The sequence below is a fragment of the Botrytis deweyae genome (assembly GCF_014898535.1).
Source record: "Botrytis deweyae strain B1 chromosome Unknown BDEW_003, whole genome shotgun sequence".
Classification (NCBI taxonomy): Eukaryota; Fungi; Ascomycota; class Leotiomycetes; order Helotiales; family Sclerotiniaceae; genus Botrytis; species Botrytis deweyae.
The window spans coordinates 275,919-292,584 of NW_024066210.1; the positions used below are offsets into that span (position 1 = coordinate 275,919).

Consider the following 16,666-nt stretch of genomic DNA (forward strand, 5'->3'; position numbering starts at 1 on the left):
CTAAATCTAATCCATTTATATCTATAATTCTATAAAAACAATTAATAATCAGGAAAATAATAAATAAAATTTATAAACTATAAATAATACAATAAGTATTTAATATTTTGAATTAGCAAAATAGATTATCTATAATAACTTTATATAACTTATTTATCAATTTAAAGATTTAGGTATAGAAAAAATATAAAGAATAAATGAAACCATATTATTTATTAAATATAAAAAATAAAATATATATAATATAACTATCAAATAAATCAATAGAATTCTATACTACTCAGATTAAATCTTATATAAAGGATATATAGAATCAATCTTAGAATCAACTTCAATCATTTATCAAATTAATATAAATATTATTTATATAAACTAAATTAATATAGTAAAAGTAATTTGTTATATCTAATACAAGCAAAACAATTTTGCTAAAATCTGATAAAGTTATATCTATTTCTTTATTAACTATAATTAGGAATAGAAATTCAGAAAAGATTTTTTTGAATATATTCAGGAATCTTCAATCTTAATAATAATAGATTCTTTAAGTAATAATTTCAGTATAATTAATACTTTTTACAAAAAAAGAAAATATCGAATTCATAGAATACTTATCGGATTTGTTGATTTTTCTATTAGAAAAAAACAAGTCTAATAATATATAATATATTGAATACTATACAATATCTATTAATATCCTATTATTAACAATTTTCATAGAATTAAAATAAAAGGAAATCGATAAATTTATAAAAAATAGTATTTTTCAATTTATAAAGATTGTAAATATTCCTATAAATATAAGGATTTTTAATTCTTATTTTATTAATAAAATTAAAAATAAAGGAATTAATAAAATATTTTCCAAATTCTAATTAATTATATAAATATAGAAAGATCAAGAAAAAGATATTGTTTTGATATAATTACTTATAATACAATATATTAACCAATATATTATATTAATAATAATAATTATACTACCTAAAAACAAAATAATTATAAATATTTGTAATATTATATAAGTATATACACAATTGATATTGAATTTAATTTAGAAATTTTATACTTGATTATTATTAAAAATAGATATTCCAAAAATTTTTATCTTGCAAATTGTACAATTATTATATAGTATTCCGAAAATAGGAAATCACTAGTTTAATATCTACTATAAACATTATACCAATACTTTCAAAATAATATAATCAACCTACAATCCATATTTGTTATATATAACTAAAAATAACATAGTATTTGATATTATCAAACTATAAACAAATAATATACTTATTATAACTAATAAAGTATTCACAGATTATAAACAAGCTGAGTTCAAAAATACTAAATTTATAGCAAAAGAATATGAAATATTTATATCAAATATATTATTTAAATTTAATAATAATTTAATTATTTAACGAAATAATAGTATAATCTATTTTAATTAGAAAAAATAATACGAAAATCTTTGTTTAATCAAATCAGAATTATTTAATATATAAAGTATATATAGCAAGCTTAGAAAATTGATAATAGCAAAAGATTAATATATTATATAATATACTTAAAAAGTATATATAACAATTATATATCAATTAAAGATAGTTTTTGATTTATTATATATTATACAAATAATCAATCCAAAAAAGGAAAATACTAATATTCTCAATAAATATATTCAATAATAAATCAATAACTCAGAAAAAAAATTATAATTTGTTTTATTTGATATAAATTCTTTTAAATTAATTATATTTACAAATATATCTTTTACTAATAACAAAGATTTATTCTTTTAGATTGAATATATTATTGTTTTAATAAACAAATTCGATAAAATTAATATTATTCATTAATTATTAATTAAATATAAAAGAATTATTAGAAATATATTAATATTAAAGCTTTATAATATAGTTTTGGGTTTTGATATTAATATAACAATCAAAGGTATTCTTAATAAGATCTTTCTAAATTACAAGATATTATTGATTATATATATCGATTTAAAATTATTATATAATTATCTTACGAAATTTGATATAATTATTGAAAAGAAATTAATAATTAATATAATAATGATTTGAGAGGTATACGAAAAACGAGAGATTATAGAGATTAAGTAGATTGATAAAGAATCTAATTCTGTAGATACAATAACTAAATCTAAATTATATCAAGTTCTAAAAGATTTGATTAATAATAATATTATAAAGATTAAGGTTATAGAATAGATTGAAAGAGATTAGTGGTATAGATAGTTATATTGAGAAAGGGATATTAGTTAGAAAAGATACGATATGATAATTTTAAAGAATCGCTAGTATTGGGATAGGGATTATGTGATTGATTGTGTTAGTGTATATACTAATACCTCTGTACTATAGTATATACGTTTGTAGCCTTTAGCTTTTAGAATCTTAAGTAATATTATAATAGTGTGAATCATTAGTACTATATTACTTCACTATCCCCATGGTGATACTAACAATAACTATATCATTCAAATTGACACTCTTCTTTCGTTTCCAGATTCTTCACACCTCCTACTCCTCCTACTCCTCCTACTCCTCCTACTCCTCCTATTCCTCCTATTCTTCCTACTTTTCCTACTTCTCCTACTCCTCCTACTCCTCCTACTTCTTTTACTCCTTCTATTCTTTTTACTCCTCCTACTCCTCCTACTCCTCCTACTCCTCCTACTCCTCCTACTCCTCCTACTCCTCCTATTCCTCCTATTCTTCCTACTTTTCCTACTTCTCCTACTCCTCCTACTCCTCCTACTTCTTTTACTCCTTCTATTCTTTTTACTCCTCCTACTCTTCCTACTCCTCCTACTCCTCCTACTCCTCCTACTCCTCCCTGCCTATTCACTCATTCACCCTACCCCCGCACCTCGCACACTTCTCCTCGCCTATCCTCTCCCTTACCCTCAACATCCACATCTCACCTCCACACCTCCTTACTTCACACCCCTCACACTCTTCATAACCCTGCTAAAGGCATACCCATCCGAAGCCCGGAATCTTTCTCCCACTCTCCCTCTCTGACTCTCTCCCCTTCCCAACTCCCCAACTCAATAACTCAAATATAACAAAGTCACAAAGTCACAAGCACACAACCGCACAACACACAACCACACAAGACACAACCACACAACCGCACAACCACACAACCACACAACCACACAAGACACAAGGACAGAAATATCAAAAATTCAATAAATGTCTATTCAGGATCTATATGCCCGCCCAGACATGAGACTTTTATTCTCTAAGCGTGTGAGGACAGAAAGCAAGCAAGCAAAGAAGCAGGCAAAGAAGCAAGAAATCCTTGTTCTTCCTTTCAGAACACCATCCATCCATCCATCCATCTATCCAATCTCTCAAGGTAATTCGCAAACTCCCAATCCGAATCCAAAGACACAAGCCAGCCAGCCAGCCATCCATCCATCTATCCATCATGCACACATTCATTTACTGTAAAATTTATTTTAATATTTGAAATGTATCTAGAACTTGAGATTTTTCCCCTTCAATTCAGAACAAATCTAAAGACTTCCTTTCCTAGGGAAACTAACTCCTTCTACCGCTGCATTATCCACAAACCAACTACACCTCTCTCTAGCTCCTTCATTAACCAATGCACAAGGTAATCCATTTCCTTTTTCGAAAATCTCCTTCATAATCTCCTTCTTTCCACCTCCGGTTGCTACAAAAGCAATCTTAACTCCATGTGTCACCACCGGCAACGTAAGTGTAATTCTCTTTGGTGGTGGTTTCGGACTATCTTCAATCGGCGCAACCCAAGCATCCGTTTCCCTCAAAAGAGCATGTCCAGGAAACAAACTACACGTATGACCATCGGGACCACAACCCAAGAGTAACAAATCGAAAATGGGCAATTTGACCGAATCGCGAGATGCGAAACTGCGCACGAGGAGTTGTTCATACTGATCTGCCAATTCCTGGACATCGTCTAGATGCGCCGTATCGATTGGGTGCACGGTGGGTTTACCCATTTCGGCGGGAATTTTATCGAGGAGTTCGCTTTTGAGGAGTGCATAGTTGGAGTCTTCGTGGGTGAGGGGCACGGCTCTCTCGTCTGCGAAGAAGATTTCCCATTTGGAGAAGTGGATGATGTCGTCGGGACCGCTGGATGGGGCAAGGAGAGCGGCAGCGAGGGTTTTGGGAAGGGAGCCGCCCGATACGGCGATTTTGAAGGCGTCGTGGCGGGTGAGTCCGGCGGTTTGGGCTTGCACAATGTATTGACGGAGAGTGGTGGCCAGGATGTCGACGGTTGGGAATGCGAAGAGATTTGGTTGTGAGCCAACCATTTTTGCGATGTTTTAGATTATGTGTGGGTGTGGGTGGATGTGTGAGAGTAAAGGTGGGAGGATTGGTGAGAGGATTGGTGAATTGGCGGTGGATATTGGTATGATTGAGAAGGTTTCGCAGAGACTTTTGATTGAAAAGAAACCAAATTATGGAAATGGAAATTGAAAGGTTGGAAATTTGTGGGAGATTGATGCGAACGGAGGAGAGAGGGAGTTTTTGATGGTGGGGGTTTGGGTTTTGATGGGTTGGTTGCGATAAGTGGATATTTTTCTTCCTTCTTCTTCTATCTGAAAGCGGTGGATTGATTAGATCGATTGCATGCAAATAATGAATTTTTTATGATGATGACGAGAATGGAAGGAAGGTGATGATGGTGGGGGGGGAATATATAGATAGATATGGATGATAGATATGAATATAGTAGGGATATATAGAAACAAAGGTTTTGTTATCAAAATATATAAATTATCTGAGAACGGATTTTATCATCATCATCGTACCTTTTTTCCTTCTTTGGCCTGCGTGGTATGGAAGATTGAGCAATTGGTTTTTATATATATCTGTATATGTATAAATAGATAGGTAAATATCATAAATATCTATATCTGAGGATATAATTGATAAAAAAAAGTTGGAAGATTCTTTCAAGTGAAGACTACGAGTAAAATCGAAGATGATGAGTGAGTGATGTGATCTTCCCAACTTTTATCGGAGATTAATGACGATGTTTCGATTTGATAGATAAGAAGGTTTGCTTATATAATTGATTGGTAAGCGGGAGTGAAGATGGAAATGGAAAGGAGTGAAGAGGGAAATGGAAACAGTGGGAGAGGAAGTACTTGAGTATTGATTGATGAATGAATCGAGATCAAAACTTGATCTTCATGTGTGTTTGAAGTGAGTGATTGAGAAGAATTGGGGTCCAAATATAATATTCCCAAGGGAATTCTGATCTATTATACCTACCTACCTACCTACTACCTACTACCTCCCTACATACATACCTACTCACCCAATATCCTCAGCCAAGCTCACACAAACATGTACAATATACCTACGCACTCCTATCCATATCCATCCAAGGCAAAAGAAGGCATCCAAAACATACGGGAGGAGATACACTTTAGTAACATGAGAATTCCCCAAAGGAAATTCAACCGCCTTGCCATTTGTGATACACATATATCCCTTTAACTTGCATGGCTCTGAATATAGAAATATTCCTTCTCAATAGAGTATTCTGTACCGTGAAGCTGCGGGTGTCAGACGATACAGATTCGTAGGTCAATGTTTCACAGATATTTGGTTGGAAAGGGTGCTGTACATCTCGTCTCAGGTCCACTCGCGAGCCACTCTCTTGAAGTCTATTCCTTCACTCCAATCCATGCATTAGGGATCTTGACTCTTGAGTCCATGAGATTGAAACAGATTATTCCTCGAGGAGTTCCGCTTCGTAATCTCTTAGCTGATCCTGTCTCGAGTAGGTTCACATCTCCGGTCAAGCGGTAGTGCTTCTCGGCTTCAAATCTCAATCCACCAGCTTCACTCCACCGGAATGGATCCCACTCGACCTGAGTAATTGATAACTATCTTTGTTCTAGAACTTCTAGAGACCTCTGATTGTTAATCGTAGAAGAGTTCTCTCACGCGGGTCTACCCCTCCATGATCCATCATCCATTATCAAAATTCCTTCCTTGGTGGGGTGAACTTGTCCTGCGGTTCTGGTGGTCACTGGTCAGTCATACAGAGTACGAGAGTACAGAGGAACACAAAAACATAGCCATCCGGAAATCCCGCGTAAAAAGGGGAAGATCTTCAATATATATTGCTCTTTCCCTGAATCATTGCAGGAAATCAAGGTATATGGAAAGTTTATCGTCACACCATGAATTCCGATTGAACCATACGAAGCATTTTCTCTCTCTCTCATTGTAAGATTACCATTTCATCGGATACTTCCTTATCATCATTCCTTGTATTCCCGCCATGATCCGTTCGCCTTACGAAGCTATCCAAAATTAATTTCCACTACCGCTATCTTGGCGTTTCGTCATACCTGACCTATCAGGTATCACCAATTGATAGCTCAGAAGAACTCACGTGCTCTTGGTGGGGTAACTGCATCTTCGGATCAGGTCCGATCGATACCTCCGCTCAAGCTCCGATTGTTTCTGTACTTTGGTCTTTTCGAGTCAGGGAATTATTATTGAATCCGACATTGATTTGGGCGTCTTGAGTTTGTCTTGTACACGATACCCCTTTTTACCTATCTGAGTTATGGCTTCACCAAAATATCTTACCGGCAATCAATCTGCCATTAATGATTTTATTGATCAATTCGATGTGCGTTGAGTCAGTCCTACAAAAGCTTTGAAGCTTGAATTTGTAGGGTGGATTAAGCTGACTTTCTACGCTCTTCAGGTCTTCTTATTTGATTGTGATGGTATATACGAGAATCAGTTTTGGCAAAGAATGATATGCTAACATGCAAAAGGTGTTCTTTGGTCTGGAGATCATATCTTTCCAGGGACAGTCGAGACCTTGGAATTGTTGAGATCAAAAGGTACGCTCCTCAAATTCCATCTAATCGTGCCCCTCGGAATACACACTGTATTTTCCTCATAGAATAAGAGCTAATCATGTATTACCTACTCTAGGCAAAAAGGTTGTTTTTGTAACAAACAATTCCACAAAATCGAGAACCGAATATCAAAAGAAACTTACAGCTCTCGGCATACCAAGCAATGTTGATGAAATCTTTGGTTCAGCCTACTCTTCCGCAATTTATATCTCTCGAATTCTCAAGCTTCCAGCACCCAAGAATAAAGTCTTTGTTTTAGGTGAAAGTGGTATCGAAACAGAATTGAAAACAGAAGGAGTAGAATTCATTGGAGGAACAGATCCAGCTTATCGTCGCGACATTACACCAGAAGATTATAAAGGAATCGCAGATGGTTCATTACTCGATGATGATGTTGGTGTAGTGTTGGCTGGCTTAGATTTTCACATCAATTATCTCAAGTTATGTCATGCTTACCATTATCTTCGTCGAGGTGCAGTATTTTTGGCTACAAACACTGATAGTACTTTACCATCAAACCATACATTCTTCCCTGGAGCTGGATCTATTTCAATTCCATTAATCAATATGATAGGAAAAGAGCCAACGGCTTTAGGTAAACCAAATCAAGCAATGATGGATTCTATCGAGGGAAAATTTCAATTCGATCGTAAGAAGACATGTATGGTTGGAGATCGATTAAATACAGATATTAAGTTTGGGATTGAAGGGAAACTTGGTGGTACATTGGCCGTCTTAACGGGAGTATCTAAGAAAGAAGAATGGGAGGCTGAAAATGCTCCTGTAGTACCTGCGTACTATGTTGATAAACTGAGTGATTTGAGGGGTTGAGATAGGGACAATTGTGGAGTGATGGAGGGGTAAATGATATGCAATATTACAACATGGAAGTAACGGTATGATCAGTCCCTTACGGAGTAGAATAGAAGATCAATCAAACCCATGAAATAAGGCAGATGGATAGTTGAATGATTGGAAGAGAAGCAAATCGGTGTTAAAGAGAGGGGTTCGGATAAAATAACTAGTCAGGGAAACACGTGTGACTTTGTGGTCAATTCTAGCCCCCTCTACGTAGGAGAAAAAAGAGGCCGATTTTGACCACATAAAATCTTTAATGAAATCTTTGAATTAATTGAATTATAAATCAACTACAAACAAAACAAATAAATCTGAAAATATCAAATTACTTATCATCTTTTATTTATACTAATTCTTATCAAAAAAATTATTTTATTTTAGAAAAGGAGAAGAATTTGGTTTATTGAAAGTATTAAAAAGTAATCAATTCCGGCCTGTTTTTTCTCCTACGTAGAGGCCCCCTCTCCCCTCTCTTAAACGATGGAAATAGAATCATTACCGAGCGATGGCGACCAAGTTTCTGTATGGGTGGTATTGATCGACAGACTTTTTTTCTTCTTGTGACTGCTGGATTTGAATGTTTATCGAATGATTTTGATGGTGTGATAGGAGGTGGCTTGCTTGGTGGTGGCTTTGAGTGCTGGGTAGCTGGAGGGATGTGGAGGTCAAAGGGGGGAAGTGGACAAGGGGGGAAGGGTCAAAGGGTCAAAGGGACCCTGTCTTGTCTTGTCTTGCCTTGCTTTTTCCGCCTTGTGAAAGTCCCTACATACATACGGAGTACATGGGGAGTTGGTCCCTAGGCTCCTAGATACATACCTAGCTGGAGGTACATACATATTGTAAAGGCTTATAAATCCTCGGCTCGAGATTATTAATTGGATATTGGATCTTCGGTATTGGACATTGTATTGTACTTTATAAATTCTAATCGAGCGCAGCGAGGACGGGGGTTTGGGGGCTTGCCCCCATGGTTAGAGGATGGATGGATGGGAGGATGAGAATGAGAATGAGAATGAGTGAGAGAGAGAATGAGTGAGAGAGAGAATGAGTGAGAGAGAGAATGACGCTCCGCTGGGCCACTGCCGTGGAGGCCGTTTTCGCTTCGCTCGGTAGAGGTGTATTGGTATATTATTGAGTAGATCTTAAAGGGGAGGGGGATTTCGGAGTGTACTAGGTAGGTATTCTGTGTGAAGACCCTACATACATACGAGAAGTCAAGCGCGGCGAGGAAGGGGGGCTTGGAGCTTGGGGCTGGAGGCTTGGGGGTTTACCCGCATGAGGGGAGGGATGGTATGGATGATCTGGAGTGCGGTGGGATGCGGTGGGATGTGCCAGTATGAGTTGAACAATACCTAGGTGTAGTTATTTTCTGGACATCTATCGTAGGATTGCATTTTTTAGTTTATTGATTCATATTTATTGATTACCGGTAAACGACTGAGGAATAAAGGAAAGATTAATACTCTACTTGGCTAGAAGCTTTATTCGCTTGACTCCGATCTGTCATGGAAATCTTTGCATGTATATGATGTATATAGAGGGGTCTTGTCTCAGACCCTACATACCGCTACATATATCGAGGCTTGACTTGTGATTTGCCCATGTACCTAGGAAAATAAGAAAATTAAATTGTCAAGATTCAATTCGATAAGAAACTCACCGGAGCATATCCTCCGGCTTTGAATGTGCAAGTTTCCCTTGTTTCGGTAATTGTTCTGGTTTGGGAGGGGCGGCAGGGCTAAGGTGGAAGGCGAGAGTAGGGGTCCTACAGGGCGGATGGATGACTGGGCGTGTGAAATCCTTGACAAAAACCAAATCTCCTCCAAACCCAATACCCCCACCATGACTTCTTCCGCACCACAATATAGTCCCAAAAAAAGACGACTCGTGCAACCTTTTAACTTGGATAAACCACTCTCGTACTTCTTTTATTCTAAGGATCATGCCCAATTCCATTGCACCATGGATGGAGACAGCGACTTGGAGGATGATACCTCCATCTTTGTGGGGAGACGACATGAGTTAACTGAACGATTGGAGGAGAACCCTTACGATTTATTAACTTACCTCGAACGAGCGAGCATCTATAGCGATTTAGGATATCCAGATTTGGCATCGGGAGATAGTTATAAGGCTCTATTGTTATGCGACGAATTGAAGGACGAAAGTTTCGAATATCATGAACAAGCGCTCGAAGCATTCAAATCTCGACTCGCAGAAGGCTTTTCGGAAAATCTTCTCAAGAGACATGTTCCTGGATTGGCAGATACTGGAAATGTTTCAGAGACTATCGAGAGAAGTGGAATTCAGAGGTTGAGTCTGGATGAGGTGGACGAAGAAGTATATATGCGCATCGCAGACAAGGCTGCATTACGATGTTATCAAAATCTCTCATTAAGTCTTCTGTTATGCGGATGCTTAAAGAGTGCTTATGATTTTTGTAGCAGAGGATTGAAAGTCGCTCCTGATGATGAGGAATTGAGTCAAGTGAAGGATTATATTTTCAACATGGCGAAGAGGAGGTTAAAAACCGACGAGGTGGATATTTCCGAATTACCAGATCAAGGCTTAGTACGACGCGAAATATATCCTTGGAATAATCACGAACCCAATCGTTTCTCGGAAGAATCTCTCGACTTTTTAAATCGGGAATTACAAGCTATTTCTTCAAAGGTGGAGGTTAGAGCTGTTGAATTACCTACACTGGTGGAAGCCGCGATTGTTCAGGAGGAAGATGGTCATATACCAACAAACAAGCAATTGGGATTATTTGCAACTGATGATATACAACCCGGCGAAACCGTCCTCGAAGAAACTTCCGTTTTAACGGTTAACAATCGTCTGAAAGATGCTCTTTGCGATGCCTGCAGTACTGTATTACCTCCTTTGGGTAAAAATAGTACAGTAGTAGGATGTCCTGATTGTTATGATATTATGTTTTGTAATGAAACCTGTCTCAATCTCGCCTTGGAAACATATCATCCAGCCATTTGCGAAAAAGACGTCGATACCATCTCCAAAGATCCAGATCCGAAAGAATCACCAAATGCCCTGTATCTTCTCCTTTTGGCTCGCGCATTAGCCATGTCGGCAACTCAAGAACTTCATCCTCTCGATTTGAAAGAAGTTAAATTCATTTGGGGAGATTTTCTCGATTCAGCTAGTAATGCAGTTCCCATTTCTCCTAAATCAGAACCACCACCTGTTTGGACTCTTCCATTTTCTTTCTCGTCAAATATCGCAACTCCTCTTCATATCCTTGAAAAAATGGATATTGATATTTTTGCCGAGATTGCAAATTATGATCTTTGGATTTTGAATACTTTGTATAGTAAATTTAGGGGTACCGCATCGGCGAGAGTTAATACGACAACGGGGATGCCGGAAGTAGCGGCTGTTCACCCTCTTTGGTGTTTGGCAAATCATGATTGTGATCCAAATGTACAATGGGAATGGGGAGGAAGAATGAAATTGTGGTGTAGGGAAAAGAGAATTAATGGGAAAGGTGGTGTGAAGAAGGGAGAGGAGATTTGGAATCATTATTGTGATATTGAATTACCGGTTCAAGAGAGGAGAGAGTGGGCAGAGGGGAGTTTGGGTGGTTGGTGTATGTGTGAGAGATGTAGGAGGGAGGCGGGAGAGATTGATGGGGAGGGAGAGGCTGGTGGGAAGGGAGAGGCTGGTGAGGAGGGAGATAATTTTAGGGAGAGAAGGTTGAATGCGTTTGTGGATGAGGCTGAGGATTTCCTTACACCTACTAATATGGAGGTGAATGGAAAGATTGTAGAAAATGGATATGTGGATGTGAAGATGAGATCATCTGGGAAGGAAGATGTGGTGTCAAATGGAGGTAAAAGGGTAACTGAATAGTTGGACAAGGCAAGCGATGAGCCGGTTGGATAGATTCGAAACGCGGTGGGAAAATAGGGCTGTATGAATTAGTAGGTGTGGCGCGTGGATATATAATCATTGAAGAAGCGATAAGTGGTTGATTTGGATGTATATATGAAGGGGTGGAAGAATGGAGGGATGGTTATTTTATGTGGAAATATTGAATAAAATGGAATGGAAGAGAAGGGAAGATTAGAATTTTGAGATGGATAAAATGAAATGATTTGAGTGTGAGATTTTGGGAGGATTATGTATGTTGTTTGACATTATTGTTGTTTTGGAGATCGAGATGTTTGTTTTAGTTTTGGCAGGGGGGAAGAGGGCAGGGTAGAAGAGGGAAGAGGGAAGAGAGTGCTGTGGATAGTAGATAGTGGGTTGATGATAAGTGATATCGCAATTCTGATGGTTTGCGATCTGAGTAGGTAGTTTTGACGTTTCAGTGCTTGACTGCTTGACTGCTTGACTGCTTGACTGCTTGACTGCTTGACTGCTTGACTGCTTGACTGCTTGGCTGCTTGACTGCTTGACTGCTTGACTGCTTGACTGCTTGACTGCTTGACTGCTTGAGTGTTTGGATAGCATGTAAGATCTGAAGGTCTGATGGTTTGTGGGTTGGTGGTGGTGTGGGATTTGCAGTGTGAATGGTAGATGGTGATGGGAGGTGGTAACTTGACTGAATGGTTGTGGGGGGGGATGAAGAGGTGAGGTGAGGGTTTATATAGTGTGGAGAATTGGGGGATTGGAAGTGGGGAATTGGAATGTCGTGGAGATGGGGGTTGGGATGAGGAGGGAGGATAAGAAGGGAGGATGAGGATGGAGGATGAGGAAGGAGGATGAGGATGGAGGATGAGGAGGGTGGGGAAAAAGAATTGAGGTGGAGGATTGAGATGGAGCATCGAGGGTGCTGGGGAAAGAGGACTGTGGGAAGTGGGAGTGAGGGGACTGGGGAAGTAGGACTGGAAAGTAGGAGTGAGTGGATTGGGAGTAAGGGGAATAGGATGTGAAGGAAATGGGGGAATGGGGGAATTAAGGGGATAGAGTAACGGAGTTACCGTACGGGATGAATGGAACGAGTGGAGTGGATGGATAATACGGATGGTGTAGCTGGTGTAGCTGGCGTAGCGGCGTCGCTGGTGGAGATATGTGGTTTGGGATTTTGTGGATAGGTGGGTAGGTGCATGGTTGAATGAGTGCATGACTTGTATATACTGGATAGAGGATTCGATTACTTGGGTGGTGGGAATTGGGTGTGAGGATTGGTGATTTTTATGTGGCGATTTTGTGATAGGTGGGGCGGAAAGGGGGTGAGGAGTTTTGGGGGCATGGGTAATTTAGCGGGGAGGGGTTGGAGGGCCTGGTTGTGGGATATGAGAGGGGGGGTTAGCAGGCCTGGTTGTGAAGTAAGATGAAAAGGAGAGGTGAGGAGAAGCTGGAGGGTATATGAAATGGGAAATGAGAGGGGGGTGATAGTGAGGGAGATTGAGAGGGGAGAGGGGAAACGGGATGGGAAGGAGAGGTAATGAGGAAGATTCGTGATGAGAGGGAAGTTGAGTAAAGAACGGGAAGTTGGATTGGCTCGGGATAAAGAGTGAAGAGGGAGGGACGATTAAATGGATTTGAATCGCCAGGTGACGCGTACATATGCCAATCTCCTTCCTTGCTAAATTGACGAAGGTAGAAAAATGAATAGCTAGAGGTGGAGGGTATTCGGTCATTGCAGTGGATGCTTGGTAGACAACAAATAGAAAACGCGGGTGAAGGAATCACGATATCACGCAGGCAAAGAGAGTAGGTTGATGATTAGATGGCTGTTTATTTTTGGTATCTATCTGTCTATGATTTTGTCTATTCTAGCTCGTTACAGGAAGAATCAGAAACCAACTCAATGTTCAGGTTGCGTTTGTTGATGCTTGAGCCGAACCATGGACAGTAATGGAAGATCTAATCATGAGAAATAACAGGCGTAATGACGACTTGACTCGGAGCTTCGATCCACAGGCAGGAGGGAATTCAGTGGGTAGGATATTGAGTTTTCCTTGCAGGAAGGAACTTGGCTGGACTGAAATCGATCGAGGTGGTTGTGCTGGCGAGCTGGAGAGGTAAGTCGTGAGGAGTATTAAGGCATAAGGAAATTGGGCAGTTGTAATGAGTGGATGCGTTTGAGACCGCCGTCTAAAGCCAGGCAAATGCGAGGTGATGTTGGGGGTAAGTGAAGTATGAAAGAGTTGTAAAGAGGGGTAAGAGAAGGCGGGATAGATAACCCGGTTGTGGTGGAATGGAGTTGTTAACTAGCGACCAGAGTGAGGGCCGGAGTTATGTTGTCGTTTGGGAGGAGGAGGTGGTGGAGAGGTGTCTTGACAAACAACTTCATACTTTGTATGATCATTTGATAATTAGCATAGCACACTTCATCGTCGTTTTAATAATCACTTGCAATACATCACATTAGCAAGGTCAATTGGAATAGGATTTTCCCAACAAAAACAAAAAGTTTTCATTCTCTATAATCTCCTTCTCACATCCCCCACACATCCCTCAAATCCACCCCAAAAATCCACTCCACAGATTCATCCCTCGAACCTACTTCAAACCCTTGCCCCAAGCAAAATCTCACTCTAAAATACCCGATTTCAAGGTGTAGGGTTCCCAGCATCGTTGCTAGGTGGCGCTGTCTTATCTAGACTGAGCGCAGAGACACCGCTGGTGATGTCATCGGGAACTAGAGGAACACCAGAATGATCATTTGTCAACTGGGACTGAGGCCACATGGCTTGTTCTCTCGATCTTCTGGGAGAAAGAAGGAACGGACTTTTTGATCTCTGGGGAGAACGAGAGCTCCGTCTAGCATTAGGAATAGTCTGTGGCCATCCGCTAATATTTTCAAGAGGGGATTCCTCACGCGCCGACCAGGGACCGCGGTATACAATATCCTGCGATCTTCCTCGAGGAAATGATGGAGAGTTGTCAAACATTGTAGCGCATGCTTGCCCAGGTTTGAACATCTGGCGACCGTGTGAAATATTATGATTAGAATCATCTTTTGATTCATTATCTGTATCGATAATAACATTCTTATTAGGAGTTGTATATAGACTTTCTTTATTATTCTTTGTATACTCTTTATCAATCTTGTTAGCGGCTTTTTTCGAGATATAAGTTATATTACAAGAGTCTTTGACTGAAGTAATTTTGTATATATTATTCAGATTTATCTGCAGGATATTGAATTCGGATTGTTTTGTCTTTGGATATGATTTCTTTTTATTCTTGGATTTGATATCAATATTGTTTTTAATAATTTTTATTTTATTATCAAATATATCTAAACTATTTCGAATAATAATTTGTTTAAATATTATTTTTGAAACCCCTTTATTATTAACAATTCGCTTTTTGAAAGTATCTTCGATCATTAACTGGGCGATAATCCTTGAATCTATATTTGCTTTAATACACACTGCCTTCTCCTTTCTCAATTTTTCATCTTAAACCTTAATAGCATTTAACAAATTTTTCCATTGACCAGATATATCCTGCTTAAATGCCTCTGAAGCTTCTTCAGATATCATTGGTTTTGAGGTAGAAGGCAATTTAGTAAACTTATAATATTTAGATGAAACCTTCCCAAGCAAAAACTATTCAAGACAAATAATCAATAGAACCCGATCTGTTACATAACCTATACCTATAAAGATCCAAATCCAGAACTCAACAAATTTCTTATATCTAATAAACAACTCCAATCCCTTTACAGAATCCTTCTCAAATATATCCCAATCTACTAATTCCGGCTACAAGCGAAAGATATAATCTTTTAAAAAGATACTCTTCACTTTGACATTCAGTTTCTACTCAACCTTTTTGATCTGTACATTATTCTCAACAGACCAGTAATTCTTGCAGTTCCAAGTAGGTGGAGCGTATATCGAGAATTGATGTATCTTACCGCCGGGTCTCATTGGCAGTAGTTCGATATATCGCTTGTCCAATATGGCGTCTCGTTTGGTTATAATTGGAAGATTCTTTTTATAATTCTCTTCCATTCTATGCCAAGCGATAGGATTATACCTGGCTTTGTATGCTTCATGCCTCGCATTAACCCACTTCTGTCTTTCCGTCAATTTACTCTCTTCGGGAGGAGGAGTTTTTGCGGCTTGATCTCTATAGCTGATGCCGGCAACCACCTTTGCAGTATTAGACTCGGCTGGATCTTTAGCCTCTCGGGTATCTTTCTCTTTTTCGACAGTAGGAGTAACTGATTTTTCGCTAGTTCGACCGTCGTTGGATTCGGAAGCCTCTTCTTTCTTGGGCTCTGCCGCAGACTTTGCGTTTTTGGCATCGTCTTCCTTATCCGTGGACGTTTCACCGACTGTGACCTGTTAGTAATTTGTCTTATAAATGGGAAAAAGGATTGATAATAGTACTTACATAGTCTTTTGTAGACGATGCGCTCAATTGCCTCGAGTCTCTCTTGCTGAGGCAAACGCGCAATCGCCCTCTCATATCTGACCTCATCGAACTCGGTTCTGTATTCCTTGTTCGATCTGCCTTCTTCATAAAGCCTATTCAGCATTTCTGGTTGCCTCGAAATATATTTCGCCATCTTGGTCGAATTTTTCAATTTCGAGTTTGTTGTTGTGTTGAGAAAAAAAATCACTGGCGAAAATATTGATAACCTCGCGAAACTGAACTACGGGTCACGTGGGAGCTATTGTTTTGATCAGTATCCGACTCACATCTTTGCACAAAGAACCTGAAACAAGGTAGCGGCAGCCTATAGAAAAGTTCACTCGAGGGCAAGAGGGCACATTTCGCGTATCTCCTCCCCCTTCTCTGGATCGTTTATCTTTCGATTATATAGCCAATTAAAATCACTACAATGTATGATCAGATCACTTGAGCTTGGGTTGTCGAATGTGATTTTGGAATACAGGCATAGTATTGGAGAATCGAATGGTTGTAGACCGTGTACCCTGTAACGCTTTCACTATTACC

General features: G+C 38.7%; 6 protein-coding genes across 6 annotated transcripts; 2 read left to right on the forward strand and 4 right to left on the reverse strand.

Annotated features, from left to right (window-relative positions):
- Window positions 1-3,553: 3,553 nt before the first annotated feature.
- Window positions 3,554-4,339, reverse strand: EAE98_001475 (uncharacterized protein; the record flags this gene model as incomplete). Its single annotated transcript, XM_038949094.1, has 1 exon — window positions 3,554-4,339. One exon carries the CDS (start codon window positions 4,337-4,339, stop codon window positions 3,554-3,556), a length of 786 nt encoding a protein of 261 aa, XP_038814079.1.
- Window positions 4,340-5,704: 1,365 nt separating this feature from the next.
- EAE98_001476 (uncharacterized protein) lies at window positions 5,705-6,012 on the reverse strand (the record flags this gene model as incomplete). Its single annotated transcript, XM_038949095.1, has 2 exons — window positions 5,705-5,911; window positions 5,998-6,012. The coding sequence occupies 2 exons, from the start codon at window positions 6,010-6,012 to the stop codon at window positions 5,705-5,707; spliced, it is 222 nt and encodes a 73-aa protein (XP_038814080.1).
- Window positions 6,013-6,618: 606 nt separating this feature from the next.
- EAE98_001477 (uncharacterized protein) lies at window positions 6,619-7,753 on the forward strand (the record flags this gene model as incomplete). The annotated part of the gene is made up of 4 exons (XM_038949096.1): window positions 6,619-6,684; window positions 6,763-6,784; window positions 6,836-6,904; window positions 6,999-7,753. The coding sequence occupies 4 exons, from the start codon at window positions 6,619-6,621 to the stop codon at window positions 7,751-7,753; spliced, it is 912 nt and encodes a 303-aa protein (XP_038814081.1).
- A 1,869-nt stretch (window positions 7,754-9,622) lies between these two features.
- EAE98_001478 (uncharacterized protein) lies at window positions 9,623-11,650 on the forward strand (the record flags this gene model as incomplete). Its single annotated transcript, XM_038949097.1, has 1 exon — window positions 9,623-11,650. The coding sequence occupies one exon, from the start codon at window positions 9,623-9,625 to the stop codon at window positions 11,648-11,650; it is 2,028 nt and encodes a 675-aa protein (XP_038814082.1).
- Window positions 11,651-12,107: 457 nt separating this feature from the next.
- Window positions 12,108-12,851, reverse strand: EAE98_001479 (uncharacterized protein; the record flags this gene model as incomplete). Its single annotated transcript, XM_038949098.1, has 2 exons — window positions 12,108-12,339; window positions 12,724-12,851. The coding sequence occupies 2 exons, from the start codon at window positions 12,849-12,851 to the stop codon at window positions 12,108-12,110; spliced, it is 360 nt and encodes a 119-aa protein (XP_038814083.1).
- Window positions 12,852-15,306: 2,455 nt separating this feature from the next.
- On the reverse strand, window positions 15,307-16,274 carry EAE98_001480 (uncharacterized protein; the record flags this gene model as incomplete). The annotated part of the gene is made up of 4 exons (XM_038949099.1): window positions 15,307-15,462; window positions 15,529-15,855; window positions 15,928-16,040; window positions 16,100-16,274. The coding sequence occupies 4 exons, from the start codon at window positions 16,272-16,274 to the stop codon at window positions 15,307-15,309; spliced, it is 771 nt and encodes a 256-aa protein (XP_038814084.1).
- Window positions 16,275-16,666: the final 392 nt, after the last annotated feature.